The sequence below is a fragment of the Microtus pennsylvanicus genome, chromosome 11 (genome assembly GCF_037038515.1).
Source record: "Microtus pennsylvanicus isolate mMicPen1 chromosome 11, mMicPen1.hap1, whole genome shotgun sequence".
NCBI classification, from domain to species: Eukaryota; Metazoa; Chordata; class Mammalia; order Rodentia; family Cricetidae; genus Microtus; species Microtus pennsylvanicus.
The window spans coordinates 46,513,884-46,539,848 of NC_134589.1; the positions used below are offsets into that span (position 1 = coordinate 46,513,884).

Consider the following 25,965-nt stretch of genomic DNA (forward strand, 5'->3'; position numbering starts at 1 on the left):
GTGTGGAGGTCTGAAGACAACTTGAGGGAGTCACTTCTCCCATCATGTGGGTCCTGGGGACCAAACTTAGGTCGTCAGTCCTGGCAGTAAGTGCCTTAAGCTGCTGAGCCACCTGAAAAATCTAAGCCAGGTACAGTGGCACATATAAGTAGTCCCAGCAATCAGAAGGCTGTGACAGGAGGATCTCTTGGGTTTTATTCCAGTCTGGACAACATAGTGAAACTCTCAGAACAAAACAGCAGATGCAGAGGCACAAGCAGGCAGAGGCAGGCGGATCTCTGTGCGTTCAAGGCCTGGCTATACAATGATGAAGGTGCATATCTGTAGCAGTACCAAGAGGTTTGCGTGGCAAAGAGGAAGTTCCTGTCTGAAGAGAAACCCCAGCATCTAGTAGTGGGCACAGTTCCACATAGCACCACAGCCCCCAGGCTCTGCTCCCGTTTCAGTTCTTTAAACATCGTTTGGACTGTGCTTTGACCCCTTGTCTTGTTCCTGGGTTTCAGAACCATGTGTGCTCAGTACTGCATCTCCTTTGCTGATGTTGAAAAAGCCCATATGAACATTCGAGATTCTGTCCACCTCACGCCAGTACTAACAAGCTCCATTTTGAACCAAATAGCAGGACGCAGTCTTTTCTTCAAATGTGAACTCTTCCAGAAAACTGGGTCTTTTAAGGTAAAAATCCATTTTGTTTGTTTTCCAATCTGTTGTTTTATTCTCCTGTCCACTAACGGGGTGGCTGGTAGTAAACAAATGTCTTTTGGCAGTTTCCACGTCCTGGGTACCAGGTTTAGAACATTGCTATGTCTATTTCACACAACCTAAAATCCCTTACAATTACAGTCCCATGAATAGTCTCTAAATAGTTAAAGGTGTGCACCATCACCACACTTGGATGTATTTTTGTACAGCTGTACAAGGTTGTGTATTTTAAACAGAAGAATCAGTAATAAGGTTGTCCTTGGCTACATAGAAAATTCAGTACCAACCTGGGCCACATGAAACCCTGTGTTTAATTTAGTTTTGTTTTTTTGTTTGTTTTTGTTTTTTGAGATGAGGTTTCACACTGTATTCCTGAATGTTCTAGAACTTACTATGTAGACCAGGCTGGCCTCAAACTCAAGAGATTCTCTCTGCCTCCCAAGTGCTGGGATTAAAGGCTTGCGCCACCACCACTCAGCTAAATTTATATATATATTAAATTTCTCTGTGGCTTTGGAGCCTGTCCTGGAACTAGCTCTGTAGACCAGGCTGGTTTCAAACTCACAGAGATCTGCCTGCCTCTGCCTCCCGAGTGCTGGGATTAAAGGCGTGCGCCACCATTGCCCGGCTATAATTTTTTAATTTACAAAGTAAAGCAGTTATAATAAGCTAATTTACTATTGTGAAAACTATTCTGTAAACTTGGTGTGCATGCGCCGCCACCACCCGGCCTGCTCAGTATTTTTGCCGTGCTTCAGTTTATTGCTTGGGAGCAGGAGGCTCTACCACATAGCCTGGGTGCATGGCAGGCTGTTTGTGTAAATACCCTCTACAGTTTGCACAATGAAACAGGTGAATTCATTTCTCTGAACATGTCCCCATTGTTAAAATGATGCACTGTTTGTAATTCAACATTTCTTTCAGATCCGTGGTGCCCTTAATGCCATCAGAGGCTTAATTCCTGACCCTCTGGAGGGGAAACCCAAAGCCGTTGTTACTCACAGCAGTGGGAACCATGGCCAGGCTCTCACCTATGCTGCCAAACTGGAAGGTACGAAGTTTCTCAGGGTCCAGAGTAGTATCAAAGAGTGGGAAATTACCCTAATTATAGTAAGAGGGATGACAGCCATGGAAAATAAGTTTCCAAAGGAATTCCTGTTTGCTCATAAGCAAAATGATACAAGTTTCTCTCCTAGAAGCACCTCACACTGTCTAACCATGTTCTTTCCCTCCCAGGGATTCCTGCTTACATTGTGGTGCCTCAGACGGCTCCCAACTGCAAGAAACTGGCAATACAAGCCTATGGGGCCTCTATAGTATATAGTGAACAGAGTGATGAGGTAAGGAGGGAGTGTTCAGCATCACTTAATAGCTTCACTTGACAGGCTATCTGCCTCCCTTACTGGAAGCTTCCTCTTTGCCTTAGCGTGGCCAGCCTTTTCCCCATCTGTCCATCCTCAGCATAATGCGACTAAAGCCAGGCATGGTGGCATATGTCTATTCTAGCACTCAGGACACAGAATGGCAACTTCCAGACCAGTCTGAGCTACAGAGTAAGTTTTTTTCCTCAAAGAATATTACAGCTGGCTATGGTTGCTACTTACCTGTAATCTCAGCACTTGGGAAGTACAGCGCGGGAAGATCAGGAGTTCAAGGTTATCCTTGGACACAAATTCTAAGACTAGCCTCAGGCAGGTCTACTTGAAACCCTGTCTCCTCGGATGGGTGGATGGATGGGGAGACTTTAAGACAGGGTCTGTCTAGATAGGGCTATCCTAGAACTCACTATATATAAAGTAGAATGGTTTTGAACTGAGAGAGATCCATCTGCCTCTGCCTCCAGAGTACTGGAATTAAAGTCATATGTATCTTGCCCAGTCAGAAATTAAATTTTTCTTTTTATGTGCAGTAGTGTCCTGGCCTGCATGTATGTCTGTGTGAGGGTGTCAGATACGCTGGAACTAGAGTTACAGTTGTGAGCTGCCATGTGGGTGCTGGGAACTGAAACTGGTCCTCTGGAAGAGCAGTCAGTCCTCTTAGCCACTGAGCCGTCTCTCCAGTCCCAGAAATTAAATGCTTAAAGATGTTTCACCTATGCTTCAGCAGCCCAACTTTCCTCCCTGGACATCAATAATTTTGTCTAACACCACATTCCTGGCCTGACTCCTCTCTCCTCATTCCGTTCTTCCTCACCTCATCAAATAGCATCACTTCTCTTTCTAGTTGTTCAAGGAAAAACAAAAATCTTAGCTAACTCCCAAACACCACATCCAGAACACGTCCTCTCAGATAAAAAAAAAAAAAAAATGGGGGCGGGGCTTTGAAGCTGGCTAACAAGCAAAGACACCTGCTGCCACTAACCCAAGTTTAATTCCTGGACCCAAACAGCTTTAGCAGAGGACTCCCAGGTCTCTGACCTCTACACATATGCAAAATTGAATAGATGTGATAAAAAATCTTAAAAAGAAAACCAGAACTTTTACAGTCCAGCCCCCCCTTCCTTTTTTTTGTTTTTTGTTATTGGAGACAGGGTTTCACTGTAGCTTTGGGGCCTGTCCCGGATCTAGTTCTTGTAGATCAGGCTTGCCTCTGCCTCCCAAGCACTGGGATTAAAGGTGCGCTACCACCGCTGGCTCAGTCCAATTCCTTTTAACAGCTCCTACCATTATCACCCATGGTTCCACCCAGCATCAGTTCTAGCTCTTGTAGTCCAGGTTGGCCTCGAACTCAGAGATCCACCTGCTTCTGCCTCCTGAGTGCTGGGATTAAAGGTGTGCGCCACCACCACCAGGCTATGATTTTTATGTGCATTGATATTTTTGTTTTTGCCTCCATGTATGTATGAGGGTTAAGGATTCAGCAAAACTGGAGTTACAATTATGAACTGTCATGTAGGTGCTGGGAATTGAACCCAAGTCTTCTAGAGCAGCCACTGAGCCATCTCCTCAGCCCAAGGGTTTTGTTTTGATCTGGTGCAGGTGCCGTGTAAGCACTAAGCACTGTCATAGCCACTAGAGTTCTTGGGATGGTCTAACCATGCTGTCTTTCTGCCTCACCTCTTACTGTATTATCCTCTCCCTTAGCAGTTCTCCAGAAAAGGCCAGGTAATTCTACCTTGTACACTTCACATTCATTAACACCTTCAAACATTTTTAAAGATCCATAGCTTGTTCATGTCACATAATTAAAGCCCGTCAGCCACCCAAAGAAAAATATTTTTTCTCACACTCAGACATACCATATTTATGAAAATGTGAAAAATCCATTGTTTTTGAAGTGTTAAGTGACTGAATTGTACTTTTGGGGACTCACTGTGTCAAGTAAGCTACATTAATGCTACCTTCTAGTCTAGAGAAAAGGTCACTCAAAGAATTATACAAGAAACAGAAGGCATCTTGGTCCATCCCAACCAGGAGCCTGCAGTGATAGCTGGACAAGGGACAATTGCCCTGGAAGTCCTGAAACAGGTAAAATGCCATCATCTCATTTGGCCAATAGAAAAGTGGCTTTACATATATAAAACTTTATTAATTGGCTTATTTATATTTTTACTAAAGGTTCCTTTGGTGGATGCACTGGTGGTACCAGTAGGGGGAGGAGGAATGGTTGCTGGAATAGCCATTACAATTAAGGTGAGAAAACTGTTAAAAGGACTTCCTGGATTAGGACCTGTATCACACTGCATTGTGGACAGTTTCTCACCATACCCCCAAATTACTATTCTTTTGTGGTCTCCTTTGCCTCACTGTCCTTTTCATGTATGATAGCACAGCATAAAAGCAATTGAGGATGAGCAGCATCCAAGTCCACCTCACTAAACTATTACTCTCCCCAAATTATTAGAACCAGTTGTAAATTAGTCAATTAAGTCAGTTATCAGATACAACTTTTATTAAAGTGCTTCAAGGTCATTATTTCCATTTTGGTATCAAAAGAAAGCCCCTTCTGGAACATGAAAAATGTGTTATCTAGTATGCCTTCTTCAGTTATGCAGGCAAAGCTGCCAGTGTACAGTCTTTGTTCCTCTGCCCAGGCCCTGAAACCTAGTGTGAAGGTCTATGCTGCCGAACCCTTGAATGCAGATGACTGCTACCAGTCCAAACTGAAAGGAGAACTGACTCCCAATCTTCACCCTCCAGAAACCATAGCAGATGGTGTCAAATCAAGCATTGGCTTAAATACTTGGCCTATTATAAGGGACCTTGTGGATGATGTCTTCACTGTCACAGAGGACGAAATCAAGGTAAGACTGTGATGAGAAAACAGCAAGTCTAACTTCCTAGGCAAAAGAAATTTATGAACAGAGGATTAACTTAACACATGGGAACTCTGACAGTAGCAAACAGAGCTAGGCTGACTTGTATATGCACTTTATTAGCAAGCACAGTCATCGAAACAAACCCAAACATCTACTTCATTTGGTGTTCAGAACTTAACCTACTATATTGTTTGTTTCATCAATCCTTACTCCTTTCTGTGCCAACAGCATGCAACCCAACTGGTGTGGGAGAGAATGAAACTGCTCATTGAGCCTACTGCTGGTGTTGGATTGGCTGCAGTGCTGTCCCAGCATTTCCAAACAGTCTCTCCAGAAGTGAAGAACATCTGTATTGTACTCAGTGGTGGGAATGTAGACCTAACCTCCCTAAACTGGGTGAAGCAGGCTGAAAGTCCTTACCAGACTATTTCTGTTTAAATTCATGAATTGTCTCTAGATGAAAATTGTTTTCAAAATCCTAATGGAGAATATTTTAGTAAGAGTTATAATTTGGCGACCAAGTAATAGTGTAAACAGCTGAAATAGAAAGCAGACTGCCTTGTCACAACCCACACTAAGTTCTGGCTGCAGCAGACAGAATCCACTGAATCCATTATTCCATGTCCACTTCAGATGCTGCTGAGGAGATCTCACTTTTCACCCACGGTACTGGCTCTGGTACATATGGATCATAAGTCCATTTGGGGAAAACTCGCTTATAGAGATTCATTAATACTGTATCCTGAGATTTTAGCTTCCCATCAAAACTGCACTTCATATGGCCATGGGTACCTAGAAGGAAAACAGCAAATTGGTTAAAGTAAAGCAGGCATTAAAGCAGTGAACTTTACAGCCCAATAGTCCTTTGGTAACACTGAGGACTCCCAGACTCTTACCTAGAGGCTCCTTGATGTGTCCCCTGCGGCCCCACTTGGTTCTCAGTTCCACAGGCTTAAACCACATCACATCCTCTTAGAATGGAACAGACACAAAATCAAACAGCGTCAAGCCTGTCTTCCCACCAAAGGGAATCAGATCCCTCTTGTGATTCATGCCTACCTCTGTTGAAGAACATGTAACGCACCACTGCCATCTTGGTACAAATTTTGAACGGATGACCACTCAGAACAACTCTCTTGATGACCATCCTGTCTGGATCCACTGATAACAGGTGGCCTGTAGCAATGAGGCTGTGCACTCCTATGAAAGGAGAGCAGCGGTTAATCTACAGGACACACCCTTCAGCTACTGCTCTCATCTATAAAGACCCATGCGAGACATTCTCGGAGAAGTGTACTGTTTGTTACCTTTCTGAGGCCACAAAAGACCAATAAAAAAAATTTCTAAGCTGGGCGGTGGTGGCGCACGCCTTTAATCCCAGCACTCAGGAGGCAGAGGCAGGCGGATCTCTGTGAGTTCGAGACCAGCCTGGTCTACAAGAGCTAGTTCCAGGACAGGCTCCAAAACCACAGAGAAACCCTGTCTCGAAAAACCACAAAAAAAAAAAAAAAAAAAAAAAAAAAATTCTATTGAGCCTGTCCCCCAAACCCACCTTAAAAATAGTACTCCAAGCAGTCTCTACTCAAGTGTGCCAACAGGAAAGAACTAGCTTATCACCTGGGCTTACTTACAGCCTCAATGAGGTTGAAATTGGTATTTGGAAAAACCACCAGCATACCTTAATATAGTTAGACCCCAGGTCTAATTACAGAAAAGTTATGGTCCTCGTAGGTTTATCATTTACCATTTAGAATTCAACATACCGTTGCTTCTCTGCTTGAAAAGTAGCACAGATGCAGGAGGAAAAGTGATTGGCGCAAACACTGTCACCACTAAGGCCGCATCAGCAGTCAGGAATCTCTGAAATTTATGTTTATCAGCTTCCATAGTAAGGGTCCAAAATAAATAGAAAGAAAAGTGAAAAGCCTTGAGAAACCATAAGCAATGCAAAGGCTGTCAAAAGCTTTGCTGCTGCCACACATAGACCCACCTTTTAAAGTTATGGTAATGCTATAGATCTACATCATATTCTCAGCCTAACTTTAACTCTTAACCAAAAGCACCGGTGTTTACGATTATGTTTTTATTTAACTATGTGTCTGGGTATGGGTGTATATATATATATATCCATGTGGGTATGCATGTGTAGGAGCCTCTAAGCTGATCAGTGTGGTAGGTACTGGGAACTGAACCAGGTCATCTGTAAGCTCCAGTCTGCTTTGTTTTGAGACAGGTTTATGTATTGCATGCTGGCTTTGAACTTACTGTGTACCTTTCTCCATATTTCTCAAGGGCTAGGATTACCAGCTTCATCTTGTGTTTCTCTATACTACTCTCATTTTTTCCCCTGCATAAATATAACTAAAACATAAAACCTAGTCCCATCAGTAATTTTTCTTTTTTTTATATATATATTTATTTATTTATTATGTATACAATATTCTTTCTGTGTGTATGCCTGAAGGCCAGAAGAGGGCACCAGACCTCATTACAGATGGTTGTGAGCCACCATGTGGTTGCTGGGATTTGAACTCAGGACCTTTGGAAGAGCAGACAATGCTCTTAACCGCTGAGCCATCTCTCCAGCCCCCCCATCAGTAATTTTTCAACTGGAGACAGAATTAGAACTTAGACTACGATTGGCATTGAAAGAGTCCTCCAGGTAATCTGATCTCACTACAACCAAAACTTTTACTCAGGCTGACTGTGCAGCAACTCAGTCTCCAGCAGAAACATCTACCCAGAAAGCCTCTTTTGTGTTGGGTACAGAACAGTAAGCTAACAGAAAAGCTCTGTTCATCTCCAAGGCATTTATTATTTTCTTAAAATAATAAAAGCTTTTAAATACATTTTATTTATTTTAGGGGTGTGGAGGCACATGTACTACAGCACTGGAGCAGAAGTCAGAGGTCCTCCCTTCCATCATGCAGGGCACTCCCTGAACAGAGATGCTCAGGTTTAGCAACAAGTACAAGTGCTGAGCACCTGGCCAGCTCCAAATGACTTTCCATTCCAGCTACTCAATGTGCCTTTATAACACCATGCCAACTGGGCATGGGGATGTACCCCTCCCTATATTCCCACCATTCTGAAGGTCAAGGAAGGCAAGCTTGAGCTACATACTAAGACTTTGTCTCTCAAATCTCAATATATAAAAATAGTACAAGACAATTATACACAATACAGTTAAATACTTAATAACAAGCAAGCAAAAAATAAAAAAATTAATACTGGGAGAGATGGGAGTAAAGAGTTCAAGGCCCTCTTTACTCTGTGTCAAAAGACAAAAATAAAATCACAAGACATGTCATGTTTTAGTAAAACTTTGTTTAGTAAAACAGTAATGCTGTCACCATCTCTGTCTCCTGTCACTGAAAGGCAAGTGAGCTATGGAACTGTTCAGAAGCCCCACGTGAGCAAGCCAGCAACAAAACATATTTCTATTCTTTTTTTTTTAAACTTTTTTTTAATTTATTATGTTCATTGGTGTGAAGGTGTCAGATCTCATGGAACTGCATTTTCAGACAGTTGTGAGCTGCCATGTGGGTGCTGGGAATCGAACCCGGGTCCTCTGGAAGAGCAGTCAGTGCTCTTAACCGCTGAGCCATCTCTCCAGCCCCCCATATTTCTATTCTTAAAGCTACCAACTCTGAAACAATACGCATAGTAGAAGCCTCAGCACAACACAGTTCGCATCACTGGGATGCTTCAGACAGGTTCAGACATTTTGAATAAAAACATCATTGGCTCCTAAGTCCAGAGTACTGAAAATCTCTCTCACTCCAGAGACTTAAGAATTTCAAACTATCTTTCTGCCTTCAACCATGAAAGACCCCAGCAGCTTCCACGCTAACCTGCTGTGTGCTGAGAGAATAAAGGCGAGGCTCGGAAGCGCCTGAATCCACAATGGAAGATCAGTTCTTCTTTGGCCTTCACAGGTTCGGTGTTGCCAGGGTTCCGACTCACCACCATGTTCAATACTGACATCTGAGGACCAAATAAGAAAAAGCTTCATAGTCTAGGCATACAATGGCCTAACCTGAAAGGCAAACCAAACAAACACCAGTTTTACTCTAACATGCTAGTTAGTGACATCATGCAGATGTCATTGTAGTTCTTTTTACCCATCAACTGAAACTCCAGGTGCATAGAGGCCTTGTCAGTGCTTCCATACACGTGTAAGCTACATCTAACATTACCTGATCACCATATATCCTTATCCTCCCAACCCATCACCCAAGCCTCCACAATCTTATACCAGCTGCCCACTCCCAGTGTGCATGACTACTGGCCACCTAGAGGGAAGAGATCACTGGCATAAACATTTACTTTTAAGACTGCTACCCCATTCTGATCTGAAAAGACATTCTTAGTGAAGTCTCAGAACCATACAGACTGCATCACTAAGATGCTTCAGACAGGTTCAGACATCTTGGGCATAACCATCATTGACTTCTCAATTCAGATTCCTCAATCATTCCAATGTGCAAAAAATGTACACCTTGCAGAAATATTTGTAATTCTCCATTTCCCACAAAACACTGATTTACCTTCTGTTCATAAGGTAGTAAAGAAAATGCAATCAAGGGTGCTCCTTGCCTGAAATGCTCAACCACCGAGACAGGGACATGAGAGATATGAATTGTGACATACCAGCCGACCTGACAGAAAGAACCACAAGACACAGGGTTACCCTTATGTCCCAGTAGTGAGGAAACCTTTCTTCAGGTCTATGCCAAGCCTCATCATTCATGAAAGTGTCAACACCCAGACTCAACCTTCTCAGTTAATCATTTCTGTCCCTTATTTGTTCCCAAACAAAAACAAATGGCAAGGTGGACAAGGCAAGATACCTCAGCTCCTTCAACATCTTTTTCCTCAATCTCTTTGAAAATTCTTCTTCTAGTATTAATAAAATTCTGAAACTGAAAAATCCGAGCATAATCTTGAGGAAGGTTTTCCTTAGGGTCCCAAGGAGATGTCCTGAAACTCTTGAGGCCTCTATATTTCTGAAATCTAGAACACGGGTTTTAAAGAAAGTAAAAGGTTTTTAGATGGTGCTACTTAAAACTCACTTTGCTTCTAAAATGGTCAAGCCTCTAGCTTTTTCAAAGTACTCTGACCTAGGGAAGTGGTATAATGCTTACCTAGTATACACGCCCTGGGTTCAATCCCCAGCACAGCACAACAAACCACAAAAGGCTGTAGGTCTGGCTCTTGTATTCTGGGCAGGATCATGTGTTCCATGTCTGCCTGAGCTACAAAGTAAAACTGTCTCAAGAAACTAAAAATTACTCACTAGGTATCAAAATATCCTAATGAGCTAGAACTGGGCTTGGAAATACACACTTACTAATCCCAACACGTAGGAGGTAGAGGCAGGAAGACCCAGAATAGCCTGGTCTACACGAGACCCCATCTTTCAAGCAAACAACTACCAACTAATAGCTTTATAAGAAACTATGTCCTAAAACAGCTTCTAACAAGTATTTCAGAAGCAACCTAGGCTTTTCACAGGGAACAAAGTATTTACAGTACCCACCTGATATCTGTCAAGGAATGTAGCTCTTCAACCTGCCCCATCATTTACCCAACATTGACACTGGCTTTTAGTCAGGCTTACTTCCAGGAAAAAAAAAAATCACCACCTATATTTTTTGGTTTTGCTTTTTTTGGGGTGGGGTGGGATGGGGGAAGAGTAAGGTTACATTGTGTAACAGCAATAGCTGTCCTGAAACTAGCTCTGTAGACCAGGCTGGCCTTGAACTCAAGAGAGCCAACTGCCTCTGCTGTCTCTGTCTCCAGAGTCCTGGGATTAAAAGTGTGTGCCACCACTGCCCAGCTCCAGGAAAAAAAAAAAATCACCTCTAATTTTCTTGCTTTTGTTTTTATTTAAAACATACACTCTCACTTCCCCAAATATATACTCGAGAGCATTTACTCCTGCAAGGAATATTTACTGATTAACTTAGGTATATTTGCTTTACTAGGGTCTTCTGAACAAATCTACACCTTGCCTGTATCTTGCTGCTTCTTACATAGCAATATTAGCCCCTCAAGGACAAAGACAATGTGTTTTTTATTTGATTCCTGTTCACATAGTTCTAAACCATAAAAAAAGTTTTAAATAAAACTTGTCTGAAATGATTTGTTGACTAACCGAATTCTAGCAGCCACATCACGGGGGGTATCCATTTCATCCGGAAACATCTCTTCCATTCTCTCTTGTTTATATTTCTCCAACATTCTCTCCTCTGCCTCCTCATCTACTTTCTCATCATACAGATCATCACGCACAGACTCCCCTAGAGTCATGGTTTCACATTCCTCTTCCTCCTTGCCACTCTCATCCTGTAAAGTGGGGGATCACAAATATGCATTATGGAACACACTTGTAGTCTTAGCATTTAGGAAACTGAGGCAGGAGATTCACCGAGTTTGATGGCAGCTTGGGTGACAGAGTAAGACAAAAAATTGGGTGACAGAGTAAGTCAAAAAATTAATAAACTGTAAAAAGGGCAGACAATATAGCTCAATTGGTAGAGTGCTTTCCTAGCACACACAAAGCTCTTGGTGGATCCCCAACACAGCCTAAAGCTGGACAGATTTCATGTGCCTGTAATATCAAGACCCGGATTCAGGGATATCCTCAGCTAGAGTTCTAGAGAAGCCTGAGATTCATTAAGACTATATCCCTCAGAAAACCAAAAATCATAGCACCAGTAAGATAATTCAGTAAATAGAAGCACTTGTTTCCAAATGACCTCATTTCTTTACCTGACCTGAGTTCTATAGAGGGAACCCAAACAGTGGGAAGGGAGAAAGAAATGACTCCAGTAAGGTATTCCTGATCCCTCCGCCCCCCACAAACAAAAGCCCTGGATGCAGTAATAATACAGCACTTGGGGAGCAGAAAAAGGTGGATCACTGTGAGTTCAAGGTCAGCCTGCTCTACACAGTTTCTAGAACAGAGCAAAATAGTGAAACTGTCTCAAAAAACACCCCCCCACCAAAAGACATACACCCTAAAAACAATGTGTGTATGTCTGTATCCTTGGGGGTGTGGCCCATCTGGTAAAGTGCTTGCCTGGCATTTGTGAAACCCTGGGAATTGATTCCCAGCAGTAGCACATTAAAAACTAAGGCACAGGATGCCATAGTATCTCTATAATCCAGGCACTGGGAAGGTAGAGGCAGGAGATTAAGGAGTTCAAAATTATTCTCTGCTACACGTTGACTTCAGGACTAATACAGGAAATGTTGTCTGGAGAAATGGTATGAAGTCTTACACAAAAACAAAATAGCAAAAAGGCATGGTGTCACATGTTTATGATCCTAGCTCTAGGAAGATTAAGGTAGGATTGCTTGTGTTCAAGGTCAGTTATGTGCTAGTAAGACCACCTAAAATTTTTTTGCAGATATTTCAGCAGAAATCTCTCCATCTCTACCCCAAAAGCAATTAAACAAATACTAACTTTCCTAGACACCTATCTGCAAATAATATAAATACAAAAATGCACATTAGTGTATATATAAATGAGTATACAGGCATGTATGTGGAAGTCTAAGGACAACTTTGTCCTCACCTTCTACCTTGGGTCAGGATCTTTTGTTTGTTACCTTGGCCTTGGTGTTCCTGAGATTCTATCTCTACACCCAATCTTGCCATAGGAATAGTTTTACAGACTTGTACTATCACACGTGGCTTCACATGTGTTCTGGAATTCAAACGGAAGTCCTAACAATTATGTGGCAAGTACTTTACCCAATGGGTCATTTCCTCAGCCTCAAAATAAGAGCAAATCATAGAAACATTCTTTCTGTGAGTACAGCCATATTTTTGTAGTTGTATAAATAGGTGGCCTGATGGCCCATTTTCATACCTCAGACTCCTCTTCCATAAAATCTTCATGTTGTAGATCATCATATTCATCACTTTCCCCACCACTTTCACCACCTTCATCCAAAATCCATTCAGCCTGGTAATTGGATGTTCCTCTAGGGACCTTCTTTACCACCCTGGAGCGTTGCTTCAATAAGTCTGTAAAACCCAAACAACTAATTTATATTATTTAAATATTAATTGTACTCCCTTTCTGTAGTCTCACCTATTCTCACCCTGCTACCAACATGAAAAAATTACATCCACATGAAAACAGACTACTTCCAAATTTAATTCAGCTGCCTCACAGCAACAAATAATATGTAGCTAAATAAACCCTGTACTGGATTTAATGTCACTTATTAGTTAAAAAGACAAGCCTAGAGTGATTCTGAGAGAGGAAGCAGAGCTGTGTCCAGTGTTTGCTTGGTACAGTCATCTAGTATTTGAACTCCAATCACTTCCTTATCCAGCCCGATAAGCAAGCAGTGACCAAGAGTAAACATGTTTGCTACCACTGACCATTTGCCTCCTCCAATTCCTCCTCTGTGGGCCAGGTTTGCTCCCCTTCCATTGGATCTGGAGTAACCTCTGTCTGTAAAGTCTCCTGTTTATCAGGATCTGCCTTCATCAAAACTTTAAGGTCTTCTTCCATGTCGACTGCAGTATCTGTAGCACAAATCTAAAACCCAAAAGCAGGGAACTGCCTGTCAGACATTAACCAAGTCCGGTAAATGTAACTGTAACCCGAAACATCCACAAATTAAATAAAAAATCAAAACATACCAAATTTCCAAATGGTGACCTCCTAGTATTTCAACTTTGATCCCCAGCTTAACTCTTTTCAGATTGTTTCTAGAAGAAATTCTGACACTTTCCTACCTACTTATTATATTCTCTTTCAAGGGCTGGAGAGATGGCTCAGTGGTTAAGAGCATTGCCTACTCTTCCAAAGGTCCTGAGTTCAATTCCCGGCAACCACATGGTGGCTCACGACCATCTGTAATGAGGTCTGGTGTAGACATACAGACAGAATATTGTATACATAATAAATAAATACTTAAAAAAATATTCCCTTTCAAGCAAACTGCTCTCTTCAGAATTCAAGCAAACCCTTCATGGTGGTGCACACCTTTTATCTCAATTGGCAGAGGCAGGCAAATCTCTGCAAAGTTTGAGGCCAGCCACTGGTAGTGAGGGCCAGTCTTTAAAAAAATCCTCTACTTTGTCACTATATCTAGGTTCATAGTCCCCAAGATATTCCTTGACCTGTGTGGAACTCATAAGTCATTCATTCTTCCAAATACTTGGTTGAGTCTGATCTCTCCTGTGTAACTTGCTAATGTACTCTCAATTTCCACAGCAGGTCTACACCTTAACTATATGCTACTGTAATTTTTAAATTCACAAGTGTTAGTTTTTTTCTCTAATTCAAATAAATTCCGAGAAGAGGCCACATCTGCCACGAAGGCAGAGTCAACTGTGCAGAATACCTAGGAAGTACTGGATAAACACAATTGATTAACCTATGTCTAATTGTCTACTGCTTTACATTTCAAACTAGCAGACTCCTCACTTGCCTAAGTGTGCAGACTAGCCTCTCTGGAAATTAAATTTTCCATCCTATGCCAACTCACACACAAATATACATTCTTAAAAAAAAAAAAAACAGAAGCCAGGCAGTGGTGACACAGACCTTTGATCCCAGCACTTGGAAGGCAGAGACAAGTGGATCTCTATGAGTTCGAGGCCAATCTGATCTACAGACCAATTTCCAGGGCAGCCAGAGATACACAGAGAAACCCTGTTTTTGAAAAACAAAAAACAAAACAGTCCAGACTGCCAAACCCAATGACCTGAGTCTAATCCTCTGGGCACAAAAGGTAAGAGAGATCCAAACCCTGGCAAGTTGTCTCCTGTCCTCCACACGAGTAATATGCCCTCTCTCCAGCACACAAAAATAATTCTTAAAAAAAAAAAAAAAGGTAAAACTTGCAGGGGGGTGGTGGTGCCTGCCTTTAATCCCAGCACTCAGGAGGCAGAGGCAGGTGGATCTCTGTGAGTTCGAGGACAGCACGGTCTACAAGAGCTAGTTCCAGGACAGGCTCTAAAAGCTAGAGAAACCTTGTCTCGAAAAACCAAAAAATAAAATAAAATAAAACCAACAATCTTGCACAAGGAATGTCGCCAAGTAGAAGAGTGCCCGCCAAGGCCTAGATTTGATTCCCAAAGTGAAAACCCTTATCAATCTTACCTCCATTGCCACACTTGGTTTCTTCTGGGATTTAATCACTCTAGGATTTAAAGGAAAAGGGTCCACAGGTCCATCTATCTGATTCATTTGGAAATCACCATGTCCAACAATATGCAGCAAACTATTTACATTCAGAGTCCTTCCACGAACATAGCCTGAGATTTTCAAGGTGCCCACTAAGTCACTCTCCTCACTAGGCACGAAGTCAGCAACATGGGCAAATAAGTAAGCTCGCCGATCTCGAAAAGCAAGATGCCGCTGCTTTTGGTTAGCCAACTGTCTAAGCAGTAGTCCTGCCTCCTGTTGGGTGTCCAGCAACAGGAGCTTGTCATCAGGAAAGCGTTTCTCCACTGTTCTACTTAGCTTTTTTCTGGCATCTACTTGTTTCTTTGGTGGGAGGCCAGAAAGCCCCTGGACAGCTAGTGCTGGAAGAAGAGAAAGAGCTTAGTGCCTTACTGTTTCACCATGGGAAAATTCATTTCCAGATCACAACAACATCTCAACCAACGGCCACTAGGAGCTCAACACCTAGCTAACACCAATGAAATGTCACAATTAAGTCCATCTTTCTGTTCTTTCCCCGGGCAGCACAAGGATAAAAATTCTCTTTAAGCCAGGCAGTGTTGGTGCAAGCCTCTAATAAAATTACTGGGGAGGCAGAAGCAGGGGAGTTAAGCCAGCCTGGTCTACAAAGAGAGTTCCAGGGCTGCTGTTACACAGAGAGAAAAGTAATTGAAAAAATGTTTAATTTGGACACACATTCCACAAAAGCAGACTACAAACCATTGGTTATACTACTAAATCAAATGCCAAACACTGTGCACAGATCAGAGTTGCACCAAAAAAAAAAAAAACTAATTAACTTTCTTTGCTGGTCTCCCAATACTCCAATACACTTACTATAGGTGGGAAGGCCCTGAGCAAAGAGGCAAGACAGACAGTAATCCCCAGTGCTGTCCCAGCCTTCTAGTGGATCCAGGAGAAACAGGATGGTGTCAGCAACTTTAGCCATGTCTAATACAGTATGCAGATCCCCTGAAAACAGCAGATATGGTAAGAGGTAGTTAGCACATTATACTTAAGAAATAGAACTACTTTATAACATAATGACAGAAAAATATTGGGTACTCTAACCTGGTCTTGCATATGTGAAAAACCACCGATGTTTCAAAACAGGACTTAGAAGCATAAAGGTATGGGTGTTTCCCCATTCATTCAAGTACACTGTTCCCAAGTCTTCATTCTGAAGCAGTCTAAATGCCTCTGGAAGGGAAATCCTGCTGTGGAGAGGCACCACGAGCACCTGATGAGGAGGGCCATCCTTGCTGCCCAGCTGCCTCTTCTCTGCCAGAACCTAGCAACACAGAGGTTCAGAGACTTTAGCAATCATTTGGTTCCCTATGACATCTTCAAAAACACAGATGCTGACTCACCAAAGCACAACTCCCGACCTCTTCACTGGTTTGTAAAAGTAGCAAGGAAACTTTAACATAAAACATTAGAAAATTTCAGAATAGGGTGTGATGGCCCAGGCCTTCTAACTGAGCACTCAGGAGGCAAGGGCAGGGGGATCTCTGTGAGTTGGAGGCCGGTCGACATACTTAAGAAAGTTCTAGGCCAGCTAGGGCTACAGAGTCAGACACATTTGTTAAAGAAAACATAGCCTGGCAGTGGTGGTGCACGACTTTTATCCCAGCACTCGGGAGGCAGAGGCAGGTGGATCTGTAGGGAAAAACAAAGCAAAAAAACCTAATAATCAGGGGCTGGAGAGATGGCTCAGAGGTTAAGAGCATTGCCTGCTCTTCCAAAGGTCCTGAGTTCAATTCCCAGCAACCACATAGTGGCTCACAACTAACTGTAACGAGGTCTGGTGCCCTCTTCTGGCCTGCAGGCATACACACAGACAGAATATTGAATATATTATAAATAAATAAATATTTTTTAAAAAAGCCTAATAATCAGACTACCCTGGAAAAAAAAACCAACAAACAAAAAACCCCAGCCAAATAAATTAAAATATCCAAGGATCAAGCAATCTCGCAATCTCTCTCTTATTTTTATGGACAGGGTTTCTCTGTAGCTTTGTAGCCTGTCCTGGAACTCGCTCTTGTAGACCAGGCTGACCTCGAACTCAGAGATCCGCCTGCTTCTGCCTCCCAAGTGCTGAGACTAAAGGCATGCGCCATTACTACTCAACAATCTCTTGCTAAAAACCACGTGTATGTTTTGTCAAGGAGCTTGGCAGGGCCTCGGACTAAAAAGAACATGGCCCGAATGTACCCTGCGTTTATTCTCCACTTTCAGCTCAGTTCCGGCCACAGTTTCTAGTTTGAGGTATCACCCATCGAAAACCGCACCGTTTCCCAACCCCCACTCCTCTCACCGCCTCCCTTTTCTGCTTTCGGAGCTGGCTGGCGCGATGCCTCTGGTCTACTCGGCTGGGCTGCTTCTTCAGCTTCTTGGACAAGATTTTCGGTCCTACACGGCCTGGAAGGCAGATCAGAAGTGACTGCTCCGCTCCGCACCATTGATTAACGAGCAGGAACCTTTCTGCGCTCCTTAGAGCCTTTGGCAAGCATCCCAAGTCTAGTCTCGGTGTCGGCACGGCTATCGGCTAAGCAGCCCTTCTTCCTCCTCTGTCCACTCACCTTTACTGTCCCGTTGTGCGGACGCACCGCCGTGGTGCCGCCAGCCTTTATGAGGTTTATTCTGGTGCTTCAGCGGGCCCGAGCGGTGAGCCGCCATTCTGCGGCCCACGTGCACCGAGTAAGCACTACTTCCGGCAGGACCCGCTTGTTTCCGGCCCCGGGGGCCGACCTCAGTGTTGGCCGGACTCCCGCGCCTTCTCGCGAGGTTTGTCCCGCTAGCCTGTGAGCGCTGGGTGCCTGAGTCCCCGAAAATACGTCGTGGTAACTTTTCCCACGCTGCAATCCGCTGATGAGCTGAAAGACGCCAGACGCCGCAGACTCCCGGCTCCGGCTCCGGCTCTTGATACACCGGACCTGTATTGCGACTATCTTTCAATTTTTTCACGCTAAAGTTGCATCAAATGGAAGAAAGAAATAAAGGCGTCCTGTCACGTATATTTTGCACACTGATCTCTTCGGTCCCACTGATTTTTATAAAGGGATATAGTGTCACTGAGTAACCTTTTCTTTCCTCTATTACTCTAATTTCCCAAGCGAATCACTTAGAAGGGTTTCGTCTCACCCTCGCTGGCTCCATTCTAGCTTGTCTCTTACTCCAACTCCTGCCCCCCTCTTTCCACAAATCTGCAAGATGAGCCAAACGGGACGTGAAGACCCCGAGGAGGGTGAGGGCTTCTTGTGCTCGGGATCTTCGTAGCTCGCGGCTGGGTTCTTGCTTTTCTCCCACAAGCTTTGCAACTAAGAGCGACTGACAGGGCACGGCATTCGGAGGGGTGGTGGGACCAGATTCGAACCCCAGAGACGCAGGGCCGGGAACTCCGGCCTCCTAGGTCCTCTCCTAGTGGCCAGAAGTCGGGAGCGGTTCGCTGAGGTTGCGGCCAGCCCAGGCACAAGCACCTTTCCAGAAGTCCGCCCGCTCCGCAGCGTCTGGAGAGGAGCTGGCTCCCAACGCTCACAATGCGGGTTCGCGCCCTCGGGGCGGGAGCCTGCCCGTCGCCATGACAACCGTCCCTGCGGCGCGCGCCCGGGCCCGACGCCCCCAGGCGTCCGCACCCGCCCTGACCCCCCCCTCCCGTCGCGGCGCACACACCCCCTCCCTGCCGGCTGTGGGAAGGGGCCGGGCCTGCTGCCTGACGTCTGCGGGGCTCGGAAGATGGCTGCGGAGCTGAGCACCGGGCAGTGGCTGCGGCGGCGGCAGGAGGGGAGCGCAGCTGGCGGGGGCTCCGCCTCACGCGTGGGGCGCTGAGCCGGGAGGCGCGGAAGCGGCGAGGGCACGCGGGTGATCGGGGGGCCGCTGGGCACCGCCTGCCCGCCACCTGCCGCACCATGGGCAGCGCCGAGGACGCAGTCAAAGAAAAGCTGCTATGGAACGTGAAAAAGGAGGTACGGTCGGGGATCAGGACTCGGGGGCTCGCGCCCCTCCTGCGGTGCCCCAGGAGCGGAGGGTCACGGTTCCCACGCGCGCGGCCGCCTGCGCACCGGGCGGGGGCGGGGTCCTGTGCAGGCTGTGCCTTCCGCCCCTCTCCGCGCCCGGGGCAGCGCCCTCGTCCAGGGTCAAGCAGGCGCCCTGGGGCTTGTTTGCTCCGGCGGTCCTTCGGCTCCCGCCCTGTGACGGCAGCAGCGCGGGGGGACCGCGGTCGGGGGAGGGGTGGCAGCGATTGCCGGAGAACCCGAGTTGCCCCTTCATTGCCGGGACTGCTCGGGGAGGGGGCGGGGTCCCCGAGGGCCTCCGGCGGCTTCGAATCCGAGATCTAGGGGCTTCGCTCCCTGGTAGCCTATACCGCCCTCGTGTATTCCTCTTGCAAGCGAGTCGTGGCTGGCTGAGGGTTCATCGCACACTTCACTGCTTCTCCCTCCACGCCCACCTCCTTACCCAGGAACCCGGGTATTTTTAAGAATGGTTTTTAAGTCTCAGATTGTTTTTTCTCTTTTGAGGGAAATCCTTCAGAAACAAGAATCTCTCTACTAATCCCCTTTACCTTGACCCTGCTTAAAGCTCATTTCAATTTCGGGGGTGGGGGAGGAGGGTTGCCCATATGAATGACTCACCAGCTTGTGAGAGAGCCTGCAGTGTAGATGAAATGAATGAGGCCTCCTTCCCCAGCCTGCTTCTGGAGCTACGTCTGCCAGGTGCGAGCTGCACGAGGGGAAGAAACCTGTCTGTTTGTTCACTGTTTTGTATCCAGGGCCTGGCACACTTGTGGTCACTCTATTTGGTAAATATATCTGCTGATCTTGGAAATTGAGATCTGGTGGGAGTCTTCAATAGTTCAGTCTTAGTTTTTTGTGAACTTGGGTAAAGTTATTTAAACTCTTTCAAGTCTTGGTTTCCTCGTCGCTTTTTAAAATAGGATAACACTGTTTATCGCGATATATGAATGCACCGTACTGTTTCATTCACCCTTAGCGTTTCAGGATTTGAGAAGATTTGGGGCTCTCATTCTGCATTAACCATTATCTTGTGCGAACAACTTCATTGTGCTTTTGCTGCGAAGTGGCCAAGTGAGGGTTTCTTAGGCTAGGGCTTTTTTTTTTTTTTTTTTTTGGTTTTTCGAGACAGGGTTTCTCTGTGGTTTTGGAGCCTGTCCTGGAACTAGCTCTTGTAGACCAGGCTGGCCTCGAACTCACAGAGATCCGCCTGCCTCTGCCTCCCAAGTGCTGGGATTAAAGGCGTGCGCCACCACCGCCCGGCTGGGCCAGGGCTTTTTAAAAATAGTCTTAGGCTCCAGCCTTGTCCCCAAAGAGAAATTTCAGTGATTATCCCCAGGAAGAAGGGAGTCTAAAGACAGAGCTGGGGGAGGGCAGGTGTACAGAACTAGAATTATTTGAGACCCAGATTTGAGAACTGATTAGGTATGTTGGAAAATGCTTTTGAGAACATGATTTTCTTCCCAGTGTTTCAAGAACGATTGATTGCTTTGAGAACAATGTGTGCTGCAAGAATGTATCTTCCTGACAAAGTCTGCCGCTCTCTGGACTCTACCATCTCCCCCTTTAGTGCTTGGTTTACAGACAACCATACTCTTTCCCTCTCCTACAAGAAGAGACAGCTGAGAACTGTAGGCAAGCTTGTTTTCACAGAGGACCTCTGAACTAATCCTAAAAGCATCAGTTGGTTCTCATAACCCAATATATGTCCCTCCAGTTGCTTCAGATACCTGTAGCTCTTTAGTTGTTGAGTTCCTGCAAAGACCACCCTGGGAAGTAATCGAGGAAGCTTGTAACAGCTTGGAATGCAAAAATCATCCAATCTGATCTTCATTTACCTCACCACTAACTATGAGCAGTTCCAGCAGGAACGAACCTCCAGGTCCTTCTTCCTCCTTAGGCCTTAGGTGTTCTGCCACCCTCCATATAATACCGTGCATGTTAAGAGAGGACCTTGGCCTGGCATGGTGGTGTATACCTTTAATCCCAGCACTCAGGGCAGATGGAACTCTATGATACCCAGGCCCAGTCAGGGCTACACAGTGAGATCCTATCTCAAAATAAATAATAAGTAAATAAATAAAACAAACAGACAAACAGAACCCTTTGGGAGCCAGGGCACCATCAGGATGCTGCATCCTGACAGGCAGGGACTAATGCTGAACATGGGAGCATATATGCCTAAGACTCCAGCACTCATGGAGCCGCAGCAGAAGAATTGCAGGAAGTTTGAGTCAAGGCTAGGCTATCTAGTGAGTTTGAGACCAGTCTGGGCTACATAATGAAAAACAGAGTTGGAGAGCTTGCTCTGTGGTTAAGAGCACTGTCTGGGGGCTGGAGAGATGGCTCAGTGGTTAAGAGCACTGGCTGCTCTTCCAGAGGTCATGAGTTCAATTCCCAGCAACCACATGGTGGCTCACAACCATCTGTAATGAGATCTGGTGCCCTCTTCTAGTGTGTGGGCATACATGGAGACAGAATGTTGCATACACAATAAATAAATAAATTTAAAAAAAAAAGAGCACTGTCTGTTCTTCCGAGTTTGAGTCCCAGAAGTAGCATGGCAGCTAACAACTGTTAGCTCCAGTTCCAGAGGAACTGATGTCCTTTTCTAGCCCCTGCAGGTACCACATAAACATGGTGCACAGACATACATGCAGGCAAAATACCCATACCCATAAAGATAAATAAGTTCTTAAAAAGATAAGGACTGTCTCTGCTATGACTTACTTTTCCTGTGCATTTATATTTTTTATATCTTCTTTATGCTGTGGTTGAGGGAACCCATCTCTGATTCCCAGTGGTGGCTCTTTGTCTCCTGGCAGATTCCCCATGGAATCTGGCGTAAGTGCAACTAGAACCTCATGCTGATGATGGGAGTGTAAATTGCTACAGCCACTTTGGAGAACGTTTTGGCAGTATCTGGTAAAGCAGAATATATGCATCCAAAATTCTTTGCCTAGAAATATAAATTTTAAATAGCCAGCACATATGTTCACCAGAAGATATGTCCAGGTGTTCATATGATTCATAACAACTCCAAGCTGGAAAATACCCAAATGCCAGTCAACTGTGGTATTTTCACACAATTGGAAGTTCACAATCTATAGCAATACACGACAGAAACGAATCTCCCAATCGTTCACTCAAGCAAAAGAAACAAATCACAAAACGCTACTTTCTGTTATTTCGTTATTTTTTTTTCTTTTTAGTATAAAACTTGCAAAACTAAGATAACTCAGAGATTGAGGCTGGCGTCACATCCCTGTAATCCCAGCAGGACAAAGGCAGTGGGAATAAAAGTTCAAAGCATGCATGGGTTACAAGAGTAAATTCCAGGCTAGCATAGGGAATTCAGTAAGATCCTGCCTCAAAAAAGAAGAGGTTTGAGGCTGAGCTAGGTGGCTCATGCCTTGATCCCAGCACAAAGAGGCAGAAGCAGGCAGATGTCTTTGAGTCATGGCTAGCCTTGTCTCTATAGTGAGTTCCTGGCCAGCCAAGGGTTACATTGTGAAATCCTGTCTCCAAACAACAGAAGCTCAGTTCTGCTGCTTACCCAGCATGCACAAGGCCCTGGATTCAGTTACCCCCCCCCCACACACACAAAGAATAATAATTAAAAATTAAAATAAAAGAAGCTAGCTGGTGGTGGCACACGCCTTTAGTTGTAGCACTTGGGAAGTAGAGGCAAGTGGATTTCTGTGAGTTCAAGGCTAGCCTGGTCTACAGAGCCAAGGCTACACAAAAGAAATGCTGTCTCAAAAAAACCAAAATAATAATAATAACAATAATAATAATAGCCGGGCGGTGGTGGCGCACGCCTTTAATCCCAGCACTCGGGAGGCAGAGGCAGGTGGATCTCTGTGAGTTCGAGACCAGCCTGGTCTACAAGAGCTAGTTCCAGGTCAGGCTCCAAAACCACAGAGAAACCCTGTCTCGAAAAACCAAAATAATAATAATAATAATAATAATAATGAAATTCAAAAGAGGAAAAGAAAAAAAGAGAGTGGGTATTTGAGTATTCCTAGGAAAAGGTGGTGACTGGGGTGGGGGATGATAAAGCAAGGTGCTCCAGCACACAGGTTATACATTGTTTCTTTTGTTGCTTAAGACAAGGTATCCTAGCCCAGACTAGCCTTGGAGTTACTGTGTAGCTCAGGTTGACCTTGGCCTTGAACTCTTCTTTCAACTTTACTGCCTCTGTGTGTGTGTGTATACATGCTACAATGTGTGTGTGTCTCGTATGTTGTGTGTGTGAGTATGGGTGCATGCATGCCACTGTGTGTGTGTGTGTGTGTTTTGCACATGATGTGTGTGTGAGTACGGGTACACGCATGCCACAGTGTACTTGTGTGGGTCAGAGAACAATTTGTAGAGTCTATTTTCTCTTTCCACTTTTACATGGATTCTGGGACTAGAACTCAGGCCTCCCTGAGGTTTGCTCAGGAAGAACTTTTACCTGATGAGCCATCTAGCCAACCTGGGCCTCAAACTCTTGATCCTCTTTGTCTTCATCTCCCAACGGTTGGCATTTCAGGCATGTGCCACCCCGTCTGGCACTTGTTCTGTTTCCTACTCTAAAAGTATGCAGTGTGTAAGAACTCACCCAGCCTATGAGATTATCATATAAGCTTTTTTATGTTTAATGAATAATAATAAACAATAAGAACACCTTTTGTGGTCCTAGAGATTAAACCTGGAGACCTTGAATGACAAGCAAGCACTACCATAGAGCTACATCCCCATCCTATAAGTGCCTTTTGGGGGTTGGGAGTTGAGACAAGGGCTCATGCTGTAGCTCAGGCCAGCTTCAGGTTAGCCCAAGTTACCTACAAACTCAAACCCTAAAGCATCAGAGTTTTAAAACCTAGCTAGAACGAATGAGAGTTGATGAGCCATTGATGGACTAACTCCTGACCTCAGAAAAGGAGGGGCAAGTTGTTCATCTGCAGTCTGTATGTCTACCTAGTAGACAGTCTGTATGTCTACCTAGAAGCCCTTCTCCAGCTCAGTGTGGATGAGCAAATAGTCTCCCATCCTTGTGTCTAAACTGGGTTCTCCACACTGATTGGTTAGTGGATTTGACATCTCTTAGTTTCCTCTCAAAAAGCTTGGGGCAGCCGGGCGGTGGTGGCGCACGCCTTTAATCCCAGCACTTGGGAGGCAGAGGCAGGCGGATCTCTGTGAGTTCGAGACCAGCCTGGTCTACAAGAGCTAGTTCCAGGACAGGCTCCAAAACCACAGAGAAACCCTGTCTCGAAAAACCAAAAAATAAAAAAATAAAAAAAAAGCTTGGGGCAGGCTTTGTTAAGGAACATTTGTTTCTCCACCCTTCCCATCTTTGTCATCTCTGCAAATACCTCAAAACCTAGACCACGAGGTCACAACCAAGCTATTTACCTTCCTAGAGACTTGTTTTGTTGCTGTTTTCCCTTTTGGTGCTAAGAATTGAGTCTGGAACCTTGTCTGTCCAAAACAGGCTTAGCCACTGAGACATACCCTCAAACCCCAGGAGTCCTTTGCTAAGGAGGAAATTAAAAATAATAATGCTAGCCTGAAGGTGTAGTTCAGGGATAGAGTGTTTGCCCTGGGTTTACTCAGTAGCCCGGCAAAAATAAATACATTAAAGTAATGAAGATGCCCATTTATTTGCAGGTGAAGCAAATCATGGAGGAGGCTGTCACCAGGAAGTTTGTGCATGAAGATAGCAGCCACATCATTGCTCTGTGTGGTGAGTCAACACTTTACAGTGGCGGGTCCTAGACTCAGGACTGAGCATGTGGTCCTGGGACCTGGAAAAGATGAGTCCTCTGGTTTATTACCTCTCGAATATGAGTGTGAGTCCCAATCATCCCGAACACTTCTGAAGTCTGTTTGACCTCCATCCCAGATCTAGTGAATCAGAGCCTTCAGGTTACAAGAAACTGTATATTTTAGTACCTTACGACAATAGTTCCCAAATTTTAGTCACACCTAGAAGTGTGTTAAAACATTCACAACCAAGCCAGGTGGTGGTGGCATGTGCCTTTAATCCCAGCACTCTGGAGGCAGAGGCAGGCAGATCTCTGTGAGTTCGAGGCCAACCTTGTCTACAAGAGCTAGTTCCAGGACAGATTCCAAAGCTACAGAGAAACCCTGTCTCAGAAAAAACAAAAACAAAAACAAACATTCACAACCACATCATACATGGTGTCCCAAGCCCGTGCTCCTAGCTATTTAAGAGGCTCAAACAGGAAGACTAACCAGTTCAGGGCTTGTCTTACCTCTGGAGTATTCAAGGCCAGCCTGGGAAATTTAGTGAGAGACCTTGCCTCAAAAAAACCCAAACAGCCGGGCGGTGGTGGCACACGCCTTTAATCCCAGCACTCGGGAGGCAGAGACAGGCGGATCTCTGTGAGTTCGAGACCAGCCTGGTCTGCAAGAGCTAGTTCCAGGACAGGCTCCAAAAAACCACAGAGAAACCCTGTCTCGAAAAACAAAAAACAAAAAAACCCAAAAAAACAAAACAAAACAAAAAACCCAAACAAACAAACAAAAACCATAGAAAGAGATGACTCAGTAGCTAAGAATCCAGGGTGGCACAAGCCTCCTTTAATCCTAGCCCTTGAGAAGCCAAAGCAGGTGGATCTCTGTGAGTTCAAGACCAGCTCTGGTCTACAGAGCGAGGTTTAGGACAGCGAGGGGTACACAGAGAAACCCTGTCTCAAAAAACAAAAGCAAAAAAAAAAAAAAACCATAATCCTGAGTCGGGTGGTGGTGGCGTACACCAATAATTCCAACACTTGGGAGGCAG

General features: G+C 44.8%; 3 protein-coding genes and 2 non-coding genes across 15 annotated transcripts in view; 2 read left to right on the plus strand and 3 right to left on the minus strand.

Moving 5' to 3' along the window:
• Srr (serine racemase) overlaps positions 1 to 7,338 on the plus strand; it is a 20,955-nt gene extending 13,617 nt beyond the window's left edge. For 6 of the 10 annotated variants that reach the window (XM_075991687.1, XM_075991685.1, XM_075991688.1 and 3 more), the window contains 7 exons: positions 504 to 675; positions 1,627 to 1,753; positions 1,939 to 2,042; positions 4,050 to 4,169; positions 4,260 to 4,334; positions 4,736 to 4,945; positions 5,189 to 7,338. In XM_075991687.1, the coding sequence (XP_075847802.1) occupies positions 508 to 675; positions 1,627 to 1,753; positions 1,939 to 2,042; positions 4,050 to 4,169; positions 4,260 to 4,334; positions 4,736 to 4,945; positions 5,189 to 5,398 (1,014 nt within the window). In that variant the 5' untranslated portion in view covers positions 504 to 507 and the 3' untranslated portion in view covers positions 5,399 to 7,338. The remainder of the gene's footprint in view (positions 1 to 503; positions 676 to 1,626; positions 1,754 to 1,938; positions 2,043 to 4,049; positions 4,170 to 4,259; positions 4,335 to 4,735; positions 4,946 to 5,188) is intronic. The other 4 variants (XM_075991690.1, XM_075991683.1, XM_075991691.1 and 1 more) reach the window with 2 other exon arrangements.
• Positions 4,572 to 18,795, minus strand: Tsr1 (TSR1 ribosome maturation factor). The gene is made up of 15 exons (XM_075991670.1): positions 17,745 to 18,795; positions 17,480 to 17,583; positions 16,231 to 16,450; positions 15,997 to 16,131; positions 15,097 to 15,521; positions 13,365 to 13,524; positions 12,844 to 13,001; positions 11,121 to 11,311; positions 9,814 to 9,976; positions 9,511 to 9,621; positions 8,815 to 8,947; positions 6,724 to 6,840; positions 6,020 to 6,160; positions 5,857 to 5,931; positions 4,572 to 5,752 (listed from the first exon to the last, which is right to left on the minus strand). The coding sequence occupies exons 1-15, from the start codon at positions 17,839 to 17,841 to the stop codon at positions 5,574 to 5,576; spliced, it is 2,409 nt and encodes an 802-aa protein (XP_075847785.1). The 5' UTR covers positions 17,842 to 18,795; the 3' UTR covers positions 4,572 to 5,573.
• LOC142832067 (small nucleolar RNA SNORD91 family) lies at positions 8,623 to 8,715 on the minus strand. Its single transcript, XR_012907158.1, has one exon. It is a non-coding gene; the product is annotated as a small nucleolar RNA SNORD91 family (small nucleolar RNA).
• On the minus strand, positions 9,328 to 9,420 carry LOC142832069 (small nucleolar RNA SNORD91 family). Its single transcript, XR_012907160.1, has one exon. It is a non-coding gene; the product is annotated as a small nucleolar RNA SNORD91 family (small nucleolar RNA).
• An 83-nt stretch (positions 18,796 to 18,878) lies between the features above and the next one.
• The window catches only part of Sgsm2 (small G protein signaling modulator 2), a 41,475-nt gene continuing 34,388 nt past the window's right edge, over positions 18,879 to 25,965 (plus strand). The window contains exons 1-2 of one of the 2 annotated variants that reach the window (XM_075991669.1): positions 18,879 to 19,127; positions 24,828 to 24,903. In XM_075991669.1, the coding sequence (XP_075847784.1) occupies positions 19,071 to 19,127; positions 24,828 to 24,903 (133 nt within the window). In that variant the 5' untranslated portion in view covers positions 18,879 to 19,070. The remainder of the gene's footprint in view (positions 19,128 to 24,827; positions 24,904 to 25,965) is intronic. The other variant, XM_075991668.1, reaches the window with a different exon arrangement.

Bases quoted from the DNA above. Each gene is read 5' to 3' on its own strand.
- Tsr1 (XM_075991670.1), bottom strand. From the start codon at position 17,841: ATGGCGGCTCACCGCTCGGGCCCGCTGAAGCACCAGAATAAACCTCAT. The intron at 16,132-16,230 runs GTTAGAGTACCC...TGCTGTTTTCAG, and splicing joins TTTCACATATGCAAGACCAG to GGGATCTGCATACTGTATTA. The intron at 13,002-13,364 runs GTCAGTGGTAGC...TGGGTTTTACAG, and splicing joins GGAATTGGAGGAGGCAAATG to ACTTATTGAAGCAACGCTCC.